At 33.9% G+C, this 18557-nt stretch overlaps 1 protein-coding gene and 3 long non-coding RNA genes across 4 annotated transcripts; 2 read left to right on the top strand and 2 right to left on the bottom strand.

Moving 5' to 3' along the window:
* Nucleotides 1-6548: 6548 nt before the first annotated feature.
* Nucleotides 6549-8108, bottom strand: LOC138126901 (uncharacterized). Its single transcript, XR_011158001.1, has 3 exons — nt 7773-8108; nt 6734-7708; nt 6549-6679 (listed from the first exon to the last, which is right to left on the bottom strand). It is a non-coding gene; the product is annotated as an uncharacterized lncRNA (long non-coding RNA).
* A 3520-nt stretch (nt 8109-11628) lies between these two features.
* Nucleotides 11629-12625, top strand: LOC138126758 (trypsin-1-like). The gene is made up of 3 exons (XM_069042531.1): nt 11629-11706; nt 11777-11957; nt 12017-12625. Exons 1-3 carry the CDS (start codon nt 11661-11663, stop codon nt 12570-12572), a joined length of 783 nt encoding a protein of 260 aa, XP_068898632.1. The 5' UTR covers nt 11629-11660; the 3' UTR covers nt 12573-12625.
* Nucleotides 12626-14424: 1799 nt separating this feature from the next.
* Nucleotides 14425-15833, bottom strand: LOC138125481 (uncharacterized). Its single transcript, XR_011157467.1, has 3 exons — nt 15151-15833; nt 14979-15093; nt 14425-14923 (listed from the first exon to the last, which is right to left on the bottom strand). It is a non-coding gene; the product is annotated as an uncharacterized lncRNA (long non-coding RNA).
* Nucleotides 15834-17478: 1645 nt separating this feature from the next.
* On the top strand, nt 17479-18512 carry LOC138126334 (uncharacterized). Its single transcript, XR_011157766.1, has 2 exons — nt 17479-17549; nt 17608-18512. It is a non-coding gene; the product is annotated as an uncharacterized lncRNA (long non-coding RNA).
* Nucleotides 18513-18557: the final 45 nt, after the last annotated feature.

Raw genomic sequence — 18557 nt, 5'->3', positions numbered from 1 at the left:
CCCAATATTGTTTGGTACTACTACTACGTCTGTTTATGTATTTCTGTATCTATCTATATTTGGAGATTTCTATTGTTCAAGGGTGCAATCGGTGCAAAAAAGCACTAATTCTAGTTTCTCAATATCATTGTCACTACAATAATCCTTAAAAATGGTTATTTACTACTCAAATGCAATTTACTGACCTTCTTTGAAATTGTAACGCTTCAAGCTTCGATTGGACAGCATGTCCGGACCGTTTTGCTTCATTGGGTGTACCGTACCTACAACCTTAGCCACATCCTTGTCTTACAGACACTTTCTCGTTTCCTCTTCTGCGCATTTCATGTGCCAAGCTGTCTTTGTCAAGCTGTAAAGCACAAGCAGCCATCGTCAAATTAAGGTGGCTCCAGTTGGCACCAACAAATCGAGTGTCTCACCCCGTTCCAGATTTGACCGGGTTGTTTCATGATTCGCGAGGGATAAATTTAACATGGAAGATAATTCATATCTTAACAAGATCTCATGTTTCGCATTATGTCAGTGTCAAATTTCATTCAGTCAAATAAATTAAACGTCCACCAAAAAGTTTTTTAATTATAAGTTTTGTTGGGACCAAACACCACAAAACAATTTCATTTAAAAACTCTTCCAACGGTGCGACCTCTAGTAGAACTTTAGTTAAATAAAAATAAGTAACACAATACAACATAGGATCAATAGCTTTTTTGCAAAAATATCATTTGAGGGGAAAAGGTGAATAACAATTCTAAAACATCATCTACCAACCGAGAAATGTTATAATAACCATCCCCCTACCTTTGGGGCTGAAAAGGCGAGAATGGTCTCAGCACCCTGCCCTCCATAGAGAGTAGGGATGGGCGATATATACATCGATGTTAGCCGAACATCGATGTTTTGATTTCAATCTTCGATATTTTGACATCGATGGTATTCTTTTTCAAATGTCAATATTTTATCGATGTTCGTAATAAAACATCGAACATCGACAAAAAAAAAAAAAAACAAACAGGAATACAGTTTCCAAGAGATGACGTGAACGGCCCTTCTGGTGCCTTCTGGGAAGTGCACGTGTATATTTGACCCTGACTTCGCAGATCGGGATCGGTTGATCAGTTTCCACTTTCCGCTGCGGCGCTGTCATCGCATTTGCTTTTGCGTTTCATTCTGACTCTGTCTCTCTGATTCTGAGTCTGAGTTGAAAGGTTGAAAGTGAACAGAACAGAAGTGAAAGACTTCTTGTTGTCAATGTTATTATTTTTGCAATCTATTGATAAAAGTTTTTGGAATCTATAATTTTCGTAATTCTAGTTGGATACCTACCTAATTTTAATTTTTTGATATTTTAGTTTTGTACTTTAAACAGTGAATAAACATGTTTTCTCCCTACCGGTTAGAAATGTAGGCTGTGGATACCTCATTTGAGGTTAGAAAATTCAACTTTCTCGCTAAGGTAAGAAAGTGAATCATGAAATGTTTATGGTAAAACTGTACCAAAATACAAATGTCAAAAGTGTCAAAAGTGAAATAAGTTATTGATAAATGAAAGCCAATTCAATAAAGCAAGTTGGTAGATCAATCATATAATCTGGAAAATAAACAGATAAGCTAGGTAGGTAGATTACTTTACCCTGTTTATATCAAATTTTCGAACAAACCTCAAATCTTCAAATGCGATGACAAGTTAATTAAACAAATAACACAGCCTACTATTCAATTCTCAAAATTTTCGTTTTAATCACGAATATAACCATCTTTTTTGACTTTTTTCAACAAAGTTGTGCCGGTAGGGGAAAAAATTGTATTCAAACCTTGTTAAGAAAGTGTCCTTGCAGACCTTAGGCACTTACAAACCTCGTCTACGACTCGGTTTATAATCTTTGCCTGCGGTCTGCAAGAAACCACTTTCTTACCTTGGTTTGAAATATACTATTTTTCACTACTAGTAATAAAGTCTAGCGTTATCGGTTGTCATAGAACACTGAGAAGTTTCGTTTTTCTACGTTGGCCCAGTGACAGGTAAATAATTTTTCATTATTAACCAGTGGTGAATAATGGAACAACCGTCACCTAGCAACGAAAGATTGTCGTCTATTTCATTGGTTAACGTAGACGATTTTCATACCAACTGTCAAGAAGTGGCAACTCGGACCCGTCGCATCCGACAAAATAATGTGATTAATAATTATTATCAGAAAGGGTTTTAACGTATCTAGTAGTGAAAAAAATAGTATATAAACCACGGTGGAGAAGTCCCTTATAGCCTTCGCGCCTTACAACCCTCGGCGCGCCTCGGGCTCTAATCTTGGCGCTCTGGCTATAATCATGAACTTCTCCACCTTGGTATATAATATACTATTTTTCACTACTAGTAATAAAATCTAGCATTATCGGTTGTCATAGAACACTGAGAAGTTTCGTTTTTCTACGTTGGCCCAGTGACAGGTAAATAATTTTTCATTATTAACCAGTGGTGAATAATGGAACAACCGTCACCTAGCAACGAAAGATTGTAGTCTATTTCATTGGTTAACGTAGACGATTTTCATACCAACTGTCAAGAAATGACAACTCGGACCCGTCGCGTCCGACAAAATAATTTCATTAATAATTATTATCAGAAAGGGTTTTAGCGTATCTAGTAGTGAAGAAAATAGTATATAAACCACGGTGGAGAAGTCCCTTATAGCCTTCGCGCCTTATAACCCTCGGCGCGCCTCGGGCTCTAATCTTGGCGCTCTGGCTATAATCATGAACTTCTCCACCTTGGTATATAATATACTATTTTTATCTTATTAATTTAATATGTTTAAATGACTATTTTCGCCCCAATTTTTAATACCATCGATGTTTCAAAATATCGATGTTTTTTGTTCGATGTTTCCTGCCCATCGATGGTCGCTACATGGTCGCTACCGATGTCAACACCGATATTGAACATGGATGTTTGTGTTCGATGTCCCATCCCTAATAGAGAGGAAACGCCATAGTTATCCTTTATTTACATTATCCTTTCTTAACTAAAGCTAAAGCTAAAGAATATCTTGTTTATTAAATTTTATTGCATCGATTTGTCCATTTTATTCTTGCCGATTTTCGTGAATTCATATTTTTAATAGGTTTTGAGTAAAATTACTCTTTTATGGTGTTCCGCAGGGTTCTGTGCTCAACCCAGTTTTAGATTATTATTAATGATAGGTATAAATTATATGAAAACAAATTCTAATCCATACAGACAATCTCTATCTCTCTATTGGTTCTAAATTTTGTCCGACAATGTAGATAATAAATAATTCCAATGTAATATCTTTGACAATAAATTTAACGGTTCCCTGTTCTTTAGAGTTTGTTCATTTTATGATCCGTAAGTCGTCTTCAACACAAGAATTTCATTTTCATTGCATCTAAAACCAATAATTTCTAAATCATTAAAATTTATAGATGGTATTATAAGATGTAATGAACACTTTAGTAACATTTCGGTACTTATTAAAATTTCTGTAATACCTATACCTTTTTCGTCTCTTAAGGTTGAGTTAATGAATGAATCGGAACAAGTATGTTTAACAATTTTAAGCCAGGTGGAATTTATCCTGAAACAGATTGAGCAACCTTAAGACTGACAGTTTTATTTTATTTATTTTTTTATTATATCATTTACATATATTACATACATATTCCTTCTTCGTCTACCGTTAATTATATCATACATTTTTAAAAATAAAGACAGAATGGAAGGAATATTCCAATTTTACAGCGAAATTTAAAAAAAAAAACTATGTATTTGAAAATATTGCAGAAACGTTATTTTGATATCAACAAACTAAAATAGCAAATTTAAACAACTGCGATAATACATAATTAAGGATTGGTGGAAAGGAATTTATTGAGTGGCTCTAGGCTCTCCAAATCCCATTGGATTTTTTATAGACTTACTTGTATCAAAAGCAAGATTTACTTCAATTGGCCAGCTATGATTGAACGATTGAAAGAAAAGATCCAAGAAAAGGAAACGGGAAAAAAATCAAAATAAATATTTTTGTATTTAAGGGCGTGAAGGAGGAGATTTTTGCCAAAGGGCCAAAATCGCCGTTCACGGCCGAAATGCAAACATTATTTCTTGTAAAATCATTTAAATCCGCCTTAAAGCTTTGAAAAAATAAATGACATGATTCGTTCTCAAAAATCAAGAGTTATGTTGTTGGTTGCCAATATGATGCAACAAATAAAATAGCTATTAAAATTAATTGTTGTTCTTTTAGGCCTTAGGGCGCAAAGACCTTATTTACGCCCGCAAATTACTGTATAAATGACTTCATTTTGATCCGATTTTACAAAAAATATTTTGATCACTCCAAATTTTTTATGTTTATTAAGTATAAGAAATGAATTAAATGTAAATATGGAAATTACGTCAAAATATAATTACATATCATTATTAAAATAAGTGTTTCTCTTATTATACAATTTCAAAGAGTTCTGTACATCAACATGAAAATCTGTTGCTTTTGTACAAATATTTCATATAAATTTGGTATACTTTATGCCTAATAATTTCACTTATTAAATATGTACAAACATTTTTGATGCATTTAAAAATGAGTTCTTTCAGAAGCTTTTATGTACCTAATTATGTCGACAAATAATTCCGTGAAAAATAGTGTGCAATATATTCTTCTTTCACGTAATTTTTTGCCGAATGGATGTAAACATATGGACAAACACCATTTTGGAATAAATACATAATCTTACTTTAATCATCATTTTGTTGTAAACTATTGTAAAAAGACGCAGAATTTTTTTTCTGAACGGTCGTTACATTTGCGGATGGTGCAGCAACATAGAAAACTTCGTTGTATTTGCGGAAAAATTGTTTTAATTATCTGTCCTAGACTGTAATGTTACTTTTATACTGTCCATAATAAAACCTAATTATTCCTCAACAAAAAACTAAACCCTCTCTAGCGGCTACGTATGTATAGTTTGTTGTATTTGCCGAAACAATAAAATTACAAGGCACACCGCTATTAAAACGGCGTTTGAAACTGTCTTTTCTATTGTTACACGTGCAATAAACTCTAGACAAAGGCAAGCATTCTCATAAAGTCAGAATAGCGTTCTTTTAAACGTTTGTTATCGCAAGTTTGCCTTACCACCACCTCTTTTATTAAACTCTAACGGTGGATGAATGAAAATGAAACGTTCGATGTTCTGCCACCTTACAAATTAGAATCTCCTTTGCGAAATATTTCGGATGGTGTCGTCTATTCACGTCTTCTAGAGTGGAATATTTGGGGTCATTGTGAGAATGAAAAAATTCGTTTGACGTGTTTACAAAGGCGGACTTTGCAGATTTAAAGTCTCCACATGTCTCTACTAAAGATCTCTGTTAAAATGGTAATGCGTGTCAAAAGTGTGAGGTCAGCTAGAAAATCAACACAAAGTTGTTTATATCCACAAGGAAATAATGCGAAACATATAGAGTATAATTCTAGAGAATGTTTTGAGGCTGAAAAAACTTCTTTACCAACATAACAAGAAATGTGTAACTACAACGTGATCAAGAAGGACTGAATCTGTTGGTGACAATGAAAATTTGAATGATTTTGGTACCACTGTAACCTGAACGCATTTCCGGTTATCAGCTTTGACAAAGTTGACAGGCGAATTTGACGTTTACTATGAAAGGGTCATTTTTATATAGTCGTTTTCAACGACATCCGTGCTGTCAGTGTCATTTTTAATATGTTGGGGCAGATTGTACACACAAATTCATAACCAGGATTCAGAATATAAGCAAATTCTTGTTAAAAAAATGTCAAACAAGAAATTGAGGTTATGGTAAAAGAAAATTGCTATTTCGTGAAACATCAACAACAAACAAGAAATCAATCTTCAACATGGTATAAAACATGGTAAGTCATCCTTGGAATCCGAATCACATTACATATTTTCTTTGTTTTGTCGAAAATGATAGATAATAATTTGAATTTGTCAATTTTCCGCGTCAAGTTAAATCACCAAATTAGGAAACTTAAAATTACTAAACTGAAACAGCAAATGATGCCAACATACTGCCATATTGACAGCACCGATGTCATTGAAAACGACTATTCGCGATTTCGACTACTGCGAGGGCGCTGCTGTTCTGACAATCAGCTGATTGAAAATCCTCCTTTTGCGATTTTCCATTTGTTTATAATCTATTCATTTTGATTGTGACCACTCCGTAGTAACTTTTCAGTTGCTAGGTTATTGATAGGGAATTTTAGATAACACTAAATCCAGTCGCAGTTGGCAACTCTCGGAGGCGCCATTTTGACAGAAACGTCACGCTCACAGAAGACAGAACGGAGAACGACTTGCGCTAACGTTTTTCAACGTACACTGTGCGCATATCTATAAAATTGAGTTTTGGTACAAAATTTTACAATTCTAAAAGAAAATGCCACGTCGTCTTCTCAAAGTTGGGACCAAACGGTTAATATTGACTTGTTTCGAGACATTTATTGAAGCCAACGGGAAAACAACTCACAAAAACGAACATCACCAATAAAGTTAACTCTATTTGTGCCTTTTTGTTGTACATTTTGGCTAGTAAGTGTTGTAGTTTGATATCTTCTGCCTTTTCATCCCCTGTAAATCTTTTTTTTGAACTTTCTGTCTGATTAGTTTTTATCTGAAAATATTTGTATTAATCAATGCTAATTGAAAGTTCTGATTACCTTTATACCAGGCATTTTTCGCGTTTGTCTTACTGCCAAATTACCATTTCCTTCGTTCTTCATTAATATCGAGAATTGCATGAGGTGATTTCGAAGTTTTTACGTTAAATAATCTGTACCTGGATATAACCTCACTTTTCAACAGATGTGATTACAGAATCAGACAGACGTTTTTAGTTTCTCCCACTTCAAATATTGATTTCCGTTATTAATATTGATAAATACATAAAAATCATTGCTTTACTACCATGGTCAAGTTTTGACAATTCTGACATTTTCCATCATGTTCACACCACACAAATATTTAGTGTAAAACGTATGCAGCACACAGCTAAACAGCGCCTACTATGTTTTTCGTTGTGGTCACAATCAAAGTGAATAGATAATACGTGTTAATTTTTGTGTCCAAAACTCTTTTATTTGTTAATTGTGTGCAGTGTGTTTTTCAGTAAGGTAAGTGTATTCCTTAAAGTAACATTTTTTAATGTAGGCATCAAAGATTATGATGTAATTTCGTGAAACAGGCGTAAAATAAATAAAGGCGTAAAGATAGGTTATGGTGCATTAAATATTTTGTTTTCAAAACATTGAAAGTCTTTTAAAAAGTGGAAAACATATATATGCTGATATTTCAGTTACAGGAAGGCTTTTCTTCAGTTAGCTACAATTTTTAAATACTTGGAGGCTTCTGCTGACAGTCGATGTGTGGTACAGTGTGATGGGATACAGTACAGGTAATTATAGACTTTTTTCGTTAAATTTCAATTAAATTTTACTTACAGCAACAAGTTTTCAATAAAAATACATCAATAAACTAAATGTGTTTTTATTTAATACAATTACCTTCTCACTTATTATGTCAAGTGCACTACAGTCTACTTTGCCTGTAATTTTTGATGCAAACTTTCTCTGTGTCGTGTATCCTTTTGGATAACTTTTGAGAAGGAACAGCAAATTCCTTCAATCGCAATTTTTGGGAAATGCTGCGTGGAGTTGAAAAAAGTAGAATAAACTACAAACTTTTAACCTCAAATTCGTGGAACTTACGATTTATAAAATCTTCACGTAAAAAATGTTTTCCACATACTCGCATATACCGTCTTGCAGGTTTTCGCAATAACAAAACCTTTTCCCAAGCTTTTCTTCTGTCTATACTTTCCTTGCCGCCAAAAATGTTTATGATTTTCACTATACAACTATTTTAGCGTGGAAAGTAATGCAAGCTGGTCCTGGTCTCTCTGTCTTTTGCTCTACGTGTGTGACAACCATGGACAAAACACTTGGTTTTATCTACTTTCTTTTTGCCCATTGTAACATCACTTTTTGTCACTAACCTCCGTACCTGTGGCCCGTACACCGTTCATCATGTTATTTTTGCCATTAGCTACGTATTAAGCGATAATTTTCAGCGATTCGACATTCCACCGCCAGAGGTCATGTTGCTTATCCGAAATGGCGAATAATAGCATAAACATACCCGACATAACCAATTTTTTTTTTAATGTCGTGTCAAGTTAAAACATCCGGTCAGTGCCAATTATAAAACAGAAAAACACCAATATTTTTCAATTGTTTCATTGCCAACAGACTCAGTCATTGTTGATTAATGATCACGCTGGAATTAAAGAACAATTTGTAGGGGTATATTTTATTTTGTGTTGTTTAATCTAGATACTACATTTTTATAATAAATCATACCTCATGAATTTTAGACGTTGGAATTATAATTGTGCATTTTATATAATGATGGAGAAACTTTACAAAATAAACAAGAGCAACGTTTTACATTCGTAAGAATGGGCCATTTACCAACTTTATTGTCAAACGCGACGCCACTGGTAGGCAGATTTTTCGCTAAAATGTCAAAGAAGCATTAACGGATGTGCTGTTGTTAACCTAGAAAACAACTTTTGAATTTAGGTAAAGTTTCATTGAAGAGAAAACATTTTTATTACAATCTTACTTTCGAAACGTGGTGAATAGGCAACCAATAAAACGACTGTGCTGCGTGAAATCTTTCATTATACATAATTGTCATCATGTCAGCTGTGTAATTTCTTTGTAACGTGCAGAGACGTCTTTATAACAACGAAAAAACTTGTTCCATACACCTTGAAAATCCAACCGAGTGCATATTACAGTTTCCACATGTCTTAGCCAACACCATCCAATTAACATCCAAAAGACCATTCTCCGCCGGTTAGACCGCATCTAACGCCTGTTCATATCGTTATAACAACCGTGACGTTCCTTCCCCACAGCAAACTCCCCCCATTTAAACGAACGCGAAAACGCGAAAGAAACAATAAAAGGATGCTCTCGTGTAATTAAGTGAATCCTTCTTTTATTAGAACCGCCCCGCAGATGATGCCGTTCTGTGTGAACTTGCTCGTACTCCGGCTTCTGATAACGACCACATCAATCCGTCTGGTCGCGACTCTCTGTTTGTTGATAAACATTAGGCCCATCTTGGCCGTATCTTGCGCAACGGGATTGACGCCCTTCATAATTAATACATGGACAGCGACTTCAAAGGACCTGTTCACTTACCTTACGGAATAGCTAAACGGTTTTGGTGTGTTTGGATATAACATTACGGTGGGACCTATGCAAACAGGCGACATTACATATGTGTGGATTACCTATGACCGATTCTGGTGGGCGATATGATACGGAGCTTACGAATATTTCATGTTGCTCTCCTTAAATTAAATCCAGCTTCGGGGGCATATTTGCATATCCTGTCGAGGATGGGTGGCTATTGATTGCTAACTTCGCAAACAAGCCAAGTAATAAAGCATGATTGGTTGCCTAAAGAGGTATAAAAAAATCAACTAGGGTTTTGATAGCTTTTCCAATATTTTCTTTCGGTTTGTGGTCTCCCTTTTTGATGGCGAAGGGGTTTCTTGCAAATGCAACTGAACCGCATGTAATAAAACAGTGGACAATGGACAGTCCAGGAAACAAGAAAACAGACCTTTTTCACTTCGTTCAAAATACTTAGATCAAAGAATAGAAGTGAAAGAAAGAGAAAAGGTTAGGCTTTGTAGTAGAAAAATGTTTTATTTTATTTATTAATGAATGGAGTGATTTTCAATTGATGGTTTCCTATTGGTTAAAGGGCATTGTGCAGCTCAATGTAGTAAGATTTAAATTTCCCGCAGAAAACTCAAATTTGGCGAGGCAGTGTAACTCAGGCTTTTCATGACGTCGCTAGGAACTATCACGTGAACACCTCGTGACTACTCCACCGGTTCGCCGCGCCAACTATAACAAGCGGTGTTAACATCAGTACAGTTTTCAGTCAAGGAAGAAAACAGCAAAACAGATTTAAATTATTAAACAAGTTGTACATAAGAATACAAAATTTGTCATGTTTGTTTAAAAATTGCAATCTAATTTTTTCGTAATGCTAAATATGAAACATAAACAAGATAAAAATGATGCAAAAACGTACAATTGTATTTTCATCATTTATTTAAAGCTCTATTTATTTTTCTTTCTGTAATTTAGGTGATCTTAATTGACCTTTGTGTATAAATATCATTTAAACATCAACAATATAGCATTATTTTCTTTTGCAAAAACAGTAAAATAATATCTCCACAAAGTAAACACTGCATAACACAGCAACAAAGATAAGAATATTGCCGCATTCAGTTTTTTAACAAAGGGAGTTGTAGACTTAAGATTCCTTGTTTTCCATCTGACCTCCTTAAATTACATATATAAAACATGTTACTAACGTAAAACTAGTCTAAGTACACTTTCACGCTCGACAGCAACATCTAGTAAAATACTAGCTATCCCTCTTCCAAATGAAGTACCTTGTAAAGTCCTCCTCAAGAAATAGTCAATTCTGACTTAAATTGTAAATCATTGTACAATAGGACAGCAAAGCGCCTTATAACAACCATAAATAATTTCTAATTTTATTGCCCTTTTGTCGTGCAGTGCCGACTCAAGGAAGGGCAAGCATCAGGTATATTTAGCAACCCTTACTTAGAGAAAGTCTACCTAAAGCATTTGTTCAAGAAATTTTGTCTGCAGTTGTCGATTGATTTTCGTACACTGCGAATAGAAATATTTTGAATTCGCCACAATAAAAAGAGTGTATTTTGCAACTTATAACCTGTGTTTAAATATGTGGCAAATAGCAACAAATGTCAAGTGCGAGTTTGAAAATTTTCAGGTGCAATCTTGAAGAGTTTTATTATTATTTTCTTGGAAAACATAAATAATAATAATAATTGTTATTATTTTTTCTATTAACTTTTTGTTTTTGACTAATTACACTTTTTTATTACACTCGAACATAAAATAATAGTCAAATGACTGCTATCCTGCATGAATGACAATGTTATTTTATACTTAAATAAAAAAAGTTTAAAGAAGCAGATGAAAACTTCTGAGCTGACGTTTAGATGACATTTATCGTACTTTGTATTCCGATTGTTTTTCACGGCACTCTTAAAAATTTTATAATAAGCTGAACCACAAAAAAATGTTTTATTTTTTTTCAGTTAGCTATGAACCAAATGATAACTTTCAATACATCATTAGATCGAGAAAAAAAACCTTATCAGACCAAGCCTAAAAAACTACATGTGTCCGTTTAAAAAAAAAAAGTTGACTATCGTTAGCTATTGAAGATAACGCCAAAAAAAAACATTTTATGGCTGTTTTGTAGCGCTTGAAAAACCATATCTTTGGTTTTTTTGTTCATTGAAATCGGGTAATAAATAACAAATTTATGGGTTGAGGCGTTTTTCATCAAACAGCCTGTATATTTATGTTCATTTTCTTGATAATGTTTTATCAAGAAAATTAACATAAATAAAATACATAATTAAATGTGATAAAATTCAGGTATTAAAAGAAAAATGTTGACGAATAACACTTTAGTTGGAGAGACGATTTTGAAATATTCTCAAAATGAAGTCAGCCTTATTTGTAGTCTTTTTCGTAGCATCTGCCTCGGGTATATTTCGTTAACCTATACAGTACGCTCATCAAAAAAGTGTAATGTACTTTATTTAATTTTTTTACAGCGGTACCTACTTTTATCCGTACGGAAACTTTGTCACCTGATGAGAAAATCGTAGGCGGCAACGGGATAGATATCGAAAACGTCCCATGGCAAGTCTCAGTTCAATATTATGGTACACACATCTGTGGTGGTTCCATAATCAGCATTGAATATGTTGTCACCGCCGCTCACTGCACCAATGGGTACCTACGTGTTTTTGGTGCGACTTAATGCAATAGTTATTGTATTATCATTATTTTAGTTTGCATCCTATTATGATGAGTATCAGATTTGCTTCCTCGTACTGGCAGATAGAAGGTGGAATAGTCGGGATCCGTAGCATTCACCAACACCCCAACTACAACTCCAAACTCATCGATTATGATATCTCCCTTTTGCAAGTGAGCTCACCTTTCCTTCTGGGGAGCGCCGTAGCCAGTATAGGCCTTCCGTCGTCGACCACCAGCTGGCCTCCTGGTACTTCCGCCTTGGTAAGCGGGTGGGGGATGATAAATCAGGATGACGAGCCTCCGGAATCGGCGTCCTACTTGCAAAGTGTCACCGTCCAAATTGTTAGCGAAGAGGCCTGCAACCGCGCATATGAATCGGACAGGATCACAAATCGCATGTTTTGCGCTGGTGTTAACGGTGGACGAAAAGATGCGTGCCAAGGAGATTCCGGAGGTCCACTTGTTATTGACAATGTTCTTGCTGGTATCGTCTCTTGGGGATATGGATGTGGTGACAAATCTTATCCTGGAGTCTATTCTAACGTGTCTGTTCTCAGCGACTTTATCAGAAAAAACGCAGGAATATAAGTTCTTCGAGTTATTGTTGTTCCACAAATATTACAATAAATATTTAATTTTGATTTGATTGTGTAGTGAATTTTACAATATTAATGAATTGAAACCCTTAAGTACATACTTTTAGTTAGATGAACTAGGAAAAGCAGAGGTTTTTTTTTGTGTATTGCGTTATGAAAGTGGGCTGGAAAGTCAGCGAATCGAAGTTAAAATCAACACCAGGTGTGTAAAGGAGAAGTACGAGAAACAGTCATTTATTATACAAGTTTTATAACACTATTTTGTTGCACGCGTTTTTAGAGCACGACGAGCGCAGCGAGAAGTGTTATAAGGCAAACAAATGCGACAAAATAGCTTATTTATTTATCTATTTATTTTGCTTACGTACAAGTTTTTATACTTTAATTTTTGGTAGGTAGGTACTTTAACTTGTTCATGTTACAATCTTGAAACCTCGCATTGTATTCTCGGCTAGCCGTTCATTGCCGATATGAATAGAAGAAAATTACAAAAATACAATAAAAAATACGATGAATACAAATGGACCGTATTTCTAAAATTTTAAAATGATATAAAATGTAAAATAAAATAAGATTCATTAATACAATAAGCCTTTTTCACCCTTCTGGCACGAGAAATTATACAGGTGTCTTAGATAAGACTTTCGAACCTAATATCTCGGTTATTTGCCAAAGGATTTTTATGAAATTGAAAATGCAAATATTTTAGACGGTGAAGGTTCAATTAGTAATAAAAAAATTACCTCAAGTTAAAAAATGTAATTTTAACACATGTTTTCTTTAGATTAGGTTGTTAAACATTAAAAAATAGGGGTCTACACAGACAATTAACTAAATCACTCGTCTGATTCAAAGAAAAGATTAGATTTTGTTGTTAAAAATTTAATTTAAATTTGAAGGTTTTTGAGCAGTTACCTTTTGAAACAATTGATAAAAAATTGCCAAGCAACATTTTGTACACCCCTTATAATCTGTCAAAATTGGGCGCGCTTTATTAGAAACGTCAAATTGTGTAAATTTATTGAAAATAATCTAAAAATAGACTACAATGGTAGAAATTTCAATATTGTTGAAAAAGGAAACAATTTTTGCCTATGGAGAGTGTCGTAAGAACTTCAATGATACAGTTCGTTTTCTCGTGGAACACTATCCTCCTTGGGATAACCAAAATTCTACAAAATTGCGCCTTTGTTTCATACGCGTGTACGATTTTGCATTTGCAGCCACGTTTAACACAGTTTTTTATGGACGAGTTTCTCGCTACAGCATTTTTTATTGACTATCAATTTTTTGATGCAAATCTTAAGTGATTCAACATTTTAAAAAGACATGTAAAAATCACTTGGGTAATTGCATTAATGGGATTTTATTCTTCACCGTCTAAAATATCTGCATTTTAAATTGCACAAAAATCCATTGGAAAATAACCGAGTTATTAGGATCGAAAGTCTTAGATGAGACAGCCTGTATACAAAATGTCTAAATATCACACTGGGCCGTATCACGACACCGTTATTAAAGTTGCCGATAACTAAACTCGTGATTAAAATAAACATAAAACCATATAGATTTATGCAATTATAACGTGCGAGAAAGAGATGAATTCGTCACCATTGTAATTATACTACATTTGCTTAGCAGGAAGAAACCAGGTTTACACAGCAAAAATTATAAATCGGGTAGCAGGATTGCAGGAGAAAAATGGCGCGAATATTTGAAAATGCCGAATATAAATCTCAATTAAATTATTATCGCAGAATGTTATTCAATTAAAAAAATTGCATTATGTATCTAGTAATTTTTTCTTCTAAATCACTAAAAGATTCAATTTGAAAAGAGGTAAAGCCTGTTCATATAAAAATTTTATTATAAATTCATATTCAAAATGTTGCGAGGTCTAGAAAAAATAACAAATACAAACAAAATATGTATAATAATAAAAATGCGGAGGCGAGACGCCGGTAATTATGTTGATAAGCACTGCACTATTACTTGATGGTAATATCCGTAATAGTGTATGTACTCCGGCAAAATTGCCGTGCCGCTGGGTCAGTGTAATAAGAACATAATTGTCTTTGAAAAAATTGTAATTCTTTCAGCACTTTATGCAACTTTGATCGGCCCATCTTAGGAATTTCAGGATTAAGTTTAGTCTCCTCATGTACAGCATCAATTGTTGGCGGAATTTGTTTAAAAAAAAATTATGCACAATTTTCCTAATTAGACAGTTTGCATGATCATCTAATATTATTCTTTCTTCATGCTTCGCTTTTTTTGCTGGGCTGACATGTCCAGTTGAGTGTACTTCACCGAGAAGAGTATAAATTGTAGACAAAGAGAAACCTGTGAATAATTATATCTTAAAGAATTTTTGTTTTTAGCAAAATCACAGTAATACCAGTATATGAAGCTGTCTTCTTTTTCTGTTCAGTTGCTCCAATATCTGAGAAGTCCTTTACAATGTTTTGGTGAACATTATGTATGACAGTTTTTTTCTCGAAGAGTCAAATGACCTATATGGAACAAAATTAATCATAACATGCAATTTTCATCACTATAATTAATTATACCTGTTGGTAATTTTTGTCTTCTGGCATTTACTGCAGCAGAATTTGCAGCTGGTGCCTCCATGATACGAGGAAATAGGTCCACAAGACTGGTTCTTCGAAATCTTGAAATATATACAACTGTATATCATTTTGTTTTCTCATTGATACAACTGTCCACGAAAACTGTAAACACAGCAAGGATTAGTTCTGAATAGACAAATAAAACGAACACAGGATAACCAAAAGATAACCAAACCACGCCAATCTCAAAAACGAATACCAATGACAGTTGTCAAGTGTCAAATGCTCAAATGATTCCCTCTGCACTGTTGTCAGTTTCATATCCTGCAAAATCCTGCGAATAATATTATTTATAATGGGTAAAAAAATATTAACTTACTAAAATATAATACTTACTAAATTTGGTGAACGCATGAACGCATGAAGAGTTTTATCCATTTCGATGTGAACAATTATATAATTTTTCTTACTTTACACGAACACAATCTGGCAACAACGCTTAAAATCTCATTTTATGCGATTTTATTAAAAATATCTCAAAATTTTTGAAACTGTAGATACCTACCAATTCCATTAAGTTTTAAGAACATTACATTATAGTTTCTTTTTTTTTCAGTCATAATTTAGAAGTTTTTATTTTAGATCATGGACCCTAAACTTTGCTCGTGTAAACGCGCCTCGCTGTTAGCCAATCAAATTTAAATACTCCCTACCACGATTTCCATCTAACAAGAGGATATACTATAGAGTTATGATTAAATTTAATAAGGGTGCCTAAGGGTGTCACTCAACTGTCTAAAAAGACCACAGCCTGTTGCTTTAGGTTGGTAAAATTTGAAAAACCCTAGGTAGATATTTTTTCATACCATGTTGGTATAAATTATGACATTTATTTGATTCAAAATAAAATTCAATTGCTTTGAATTTCGTTCATATTGTTTTATTAGCAGCACGTTTCATTTATTTATTAATTCTTATTTTTTTACATAAACATGCCCAGAAAATAAGACACTTAATAAACATTTAACTTCAAAATTACAAGTCTCACCATATTTTACACTAGAGAGCGTTGCCAATACTAATTATCGAGACAAATAAAAAAACCACCAACATCGCAGATGTTGGTGGTTTTTTGATTTTTGAATGGACTTTACCTACCGATTTAATCAGGAGGCAACTTCTGTTTTTAAACACACTTCAATCCCTTTTCATTTGTAAAAGTTTAATAAGCAAAGTTTATTTCATTCTGACAAACGTCATTTTTTGTCAGGAGTAATAATGAGCCCAACAAAATTTGTGATGCAACCAACAATACATGTACCCGATTGATTTTCGTACACTGCGAATAGAAATATTTTGAATTCGCCACAATAAAAAGAGTGTATTTTGCAACTTATAACCTGTGTTTAAATATGTGGCGTCCTTTTGAAGAGAACTGCGAGGAGGAGGAGATGGTCGACGTTGAAACAATTTTTGATAATAACGAGGAAAATGAAGGTAAAAAAATGTAGATAAGGGTGGTATATTTTAATGCCAAGTTATAACAGTGGTATCTGTAATTTTTAGAGCAGGGCTGAAAAAGAAACACAGGAAGCATTACTCTAACGATGCTAAAGAAATTGTAAGAAATGTCTACAAAAATGTATTAGAATCGGGATGTAAAGCTGTCGGTAAAGAAACAGCCCGATTAACGGGAGTCAACGAAACCACCGTTTCAAAAATTTGGAACCGAAACCCGGAAAATTTGGAAAGGAAAAAAAAGGGAATCAAACGATAGTAATTATTCTGCAGCTGAATTGGATGCAATTAGGGATATCATATATCAAGTAATTCCGAAATTATTATTTAAAAATAATAATAAGAAAGTGAGTGTGAGAACACAGCAAACAGCAATATTTATAGTATTTTTATCTTCCTAAGGAATTTTGGCTTAAGTCATAAATAAACCGAACAAAGACCCTACTTAAAGAAATTTATTGTGATATTGTACCTGTCAATCACTAGCCGGTCTCGGAGAAAAAAATTACCTGGGGTAGTACTCAAAATATTTGTCGGAGACCCTCTAGTGATTGACAGGCACAATATGACAATAAATTTCTTTAAGTAGGGTCTTTGTTCGGTTTATTTAGGGTTTAAGTCAGAATTCCTTAGGAAGTTACAAGCACTATACCTGATGTTTGTCCTTCCTTGAGTCGGCACTGCACAACAAAGGGGCAATAAAATTAGAGGGTATAATGGCATAATTTATGGTAGTTATAAGATGGTTGGCTGTCCTATTGTAAAATGATTTACAATTTAAGTCAAAATTGACTATTTCTTGAGGAGGACTTTACTCTTCAGTCTTCTTTTGGCAATCCTTTTGACTGTATCACAGTCATCTGATGTAGAAGACACGCTTGGTAAGTGTCTTCGGTAGGATTTTGTACGTTGTACTAACTAAGAATAATTTTTCTATAGTATCGAGAAGAGTTCGTAAAGCAATTTGTGCAAATCAATGTACGTTCAATGAACAGTGCTGGGGTTGCTGCTTGTTACCTCGCATAGGACGTTGCTGGTTCAGAAGATGTAGTTGCTTTTAAGATTTCCGCTACTGTATTTCTGAATGTGTATAAATATTCCGTAATATTTCTTTCGTTAACAGTGTGTTAAAATTGTGTGTAAATTTGATAATGAGTATATTATATCGCGCGTTCAAATGAAATCCTGGGCTGAGAACCATCAAGTGTTGTGCTTTTTTAAAGCGCAGATTAATTGGAGCATGTTGACAGCTAACCTAAAATTTAGAGCCAAAAAAATCTTTCTTTTTCCTTTCTTTGCAATGTTTTACATTAAAAATAGAATAACTTAATGATTCCTATTCTCGAAACAAATATCTAAAGGCACCCCCTTTGCTGAAAACAAACATGTTCAATTATGTCCCGATTAAAGATAACAAATATCATTCGTGTCAAACGGCGGGAAATTCAAACTTTACACTGTTCTAAACGGTTATATTCTTCCAACTCAGCCCAGGATTTCATTTGAACGCGCGATACGTATATTAAATGATCTAGATAATTTTCATTGAGCCAACTATCAGTTAAGAATTTTCTTGAAATAATTAGTAATTTTCTATTGTTATGTTAATATGTAAAGACCTCTTTCGTCTCTGTTCTATCATTCGCTAAATGTCAGATGGTACCGTCCAAAATGAGATCAAGTGGAAGTGGAGCGCTTTCAGCAACCCTTTGCTATTGTAAAAGCAAGCTTCCATTACATACAATAAGCACAAATAATCTGAAAAAGTTTGCAGAAATTTCGCAGACCAACCGAGTGGAATATTTTGCTCGATGAGCTTTAAATAGACAGAGATGCAAGTTTCACCTGTTTCAGTATGTTGATTTGCTAAATAGGTTGTAATTACCCTT

This window comes from Tenebrio molitor, chromosome 3, assembly GCF_963966145.1.
Source record: "Tenebrio molitor chromosome 3, icTenMoli1.1, whole genome shotgun sequence".
Classification (NCBI taxonomy): domain Eukaryota; kingdom Metazoa; phylum Arthropoda; class Insecta; order Coleoptera; family Tenebrionidae; genus Tenebrio; species Tenebrio molitor.
Note: the sequence above shows the minus strand (reverse complement) of the source record. Positions and strands in the feature narration are given on the sequence as shown.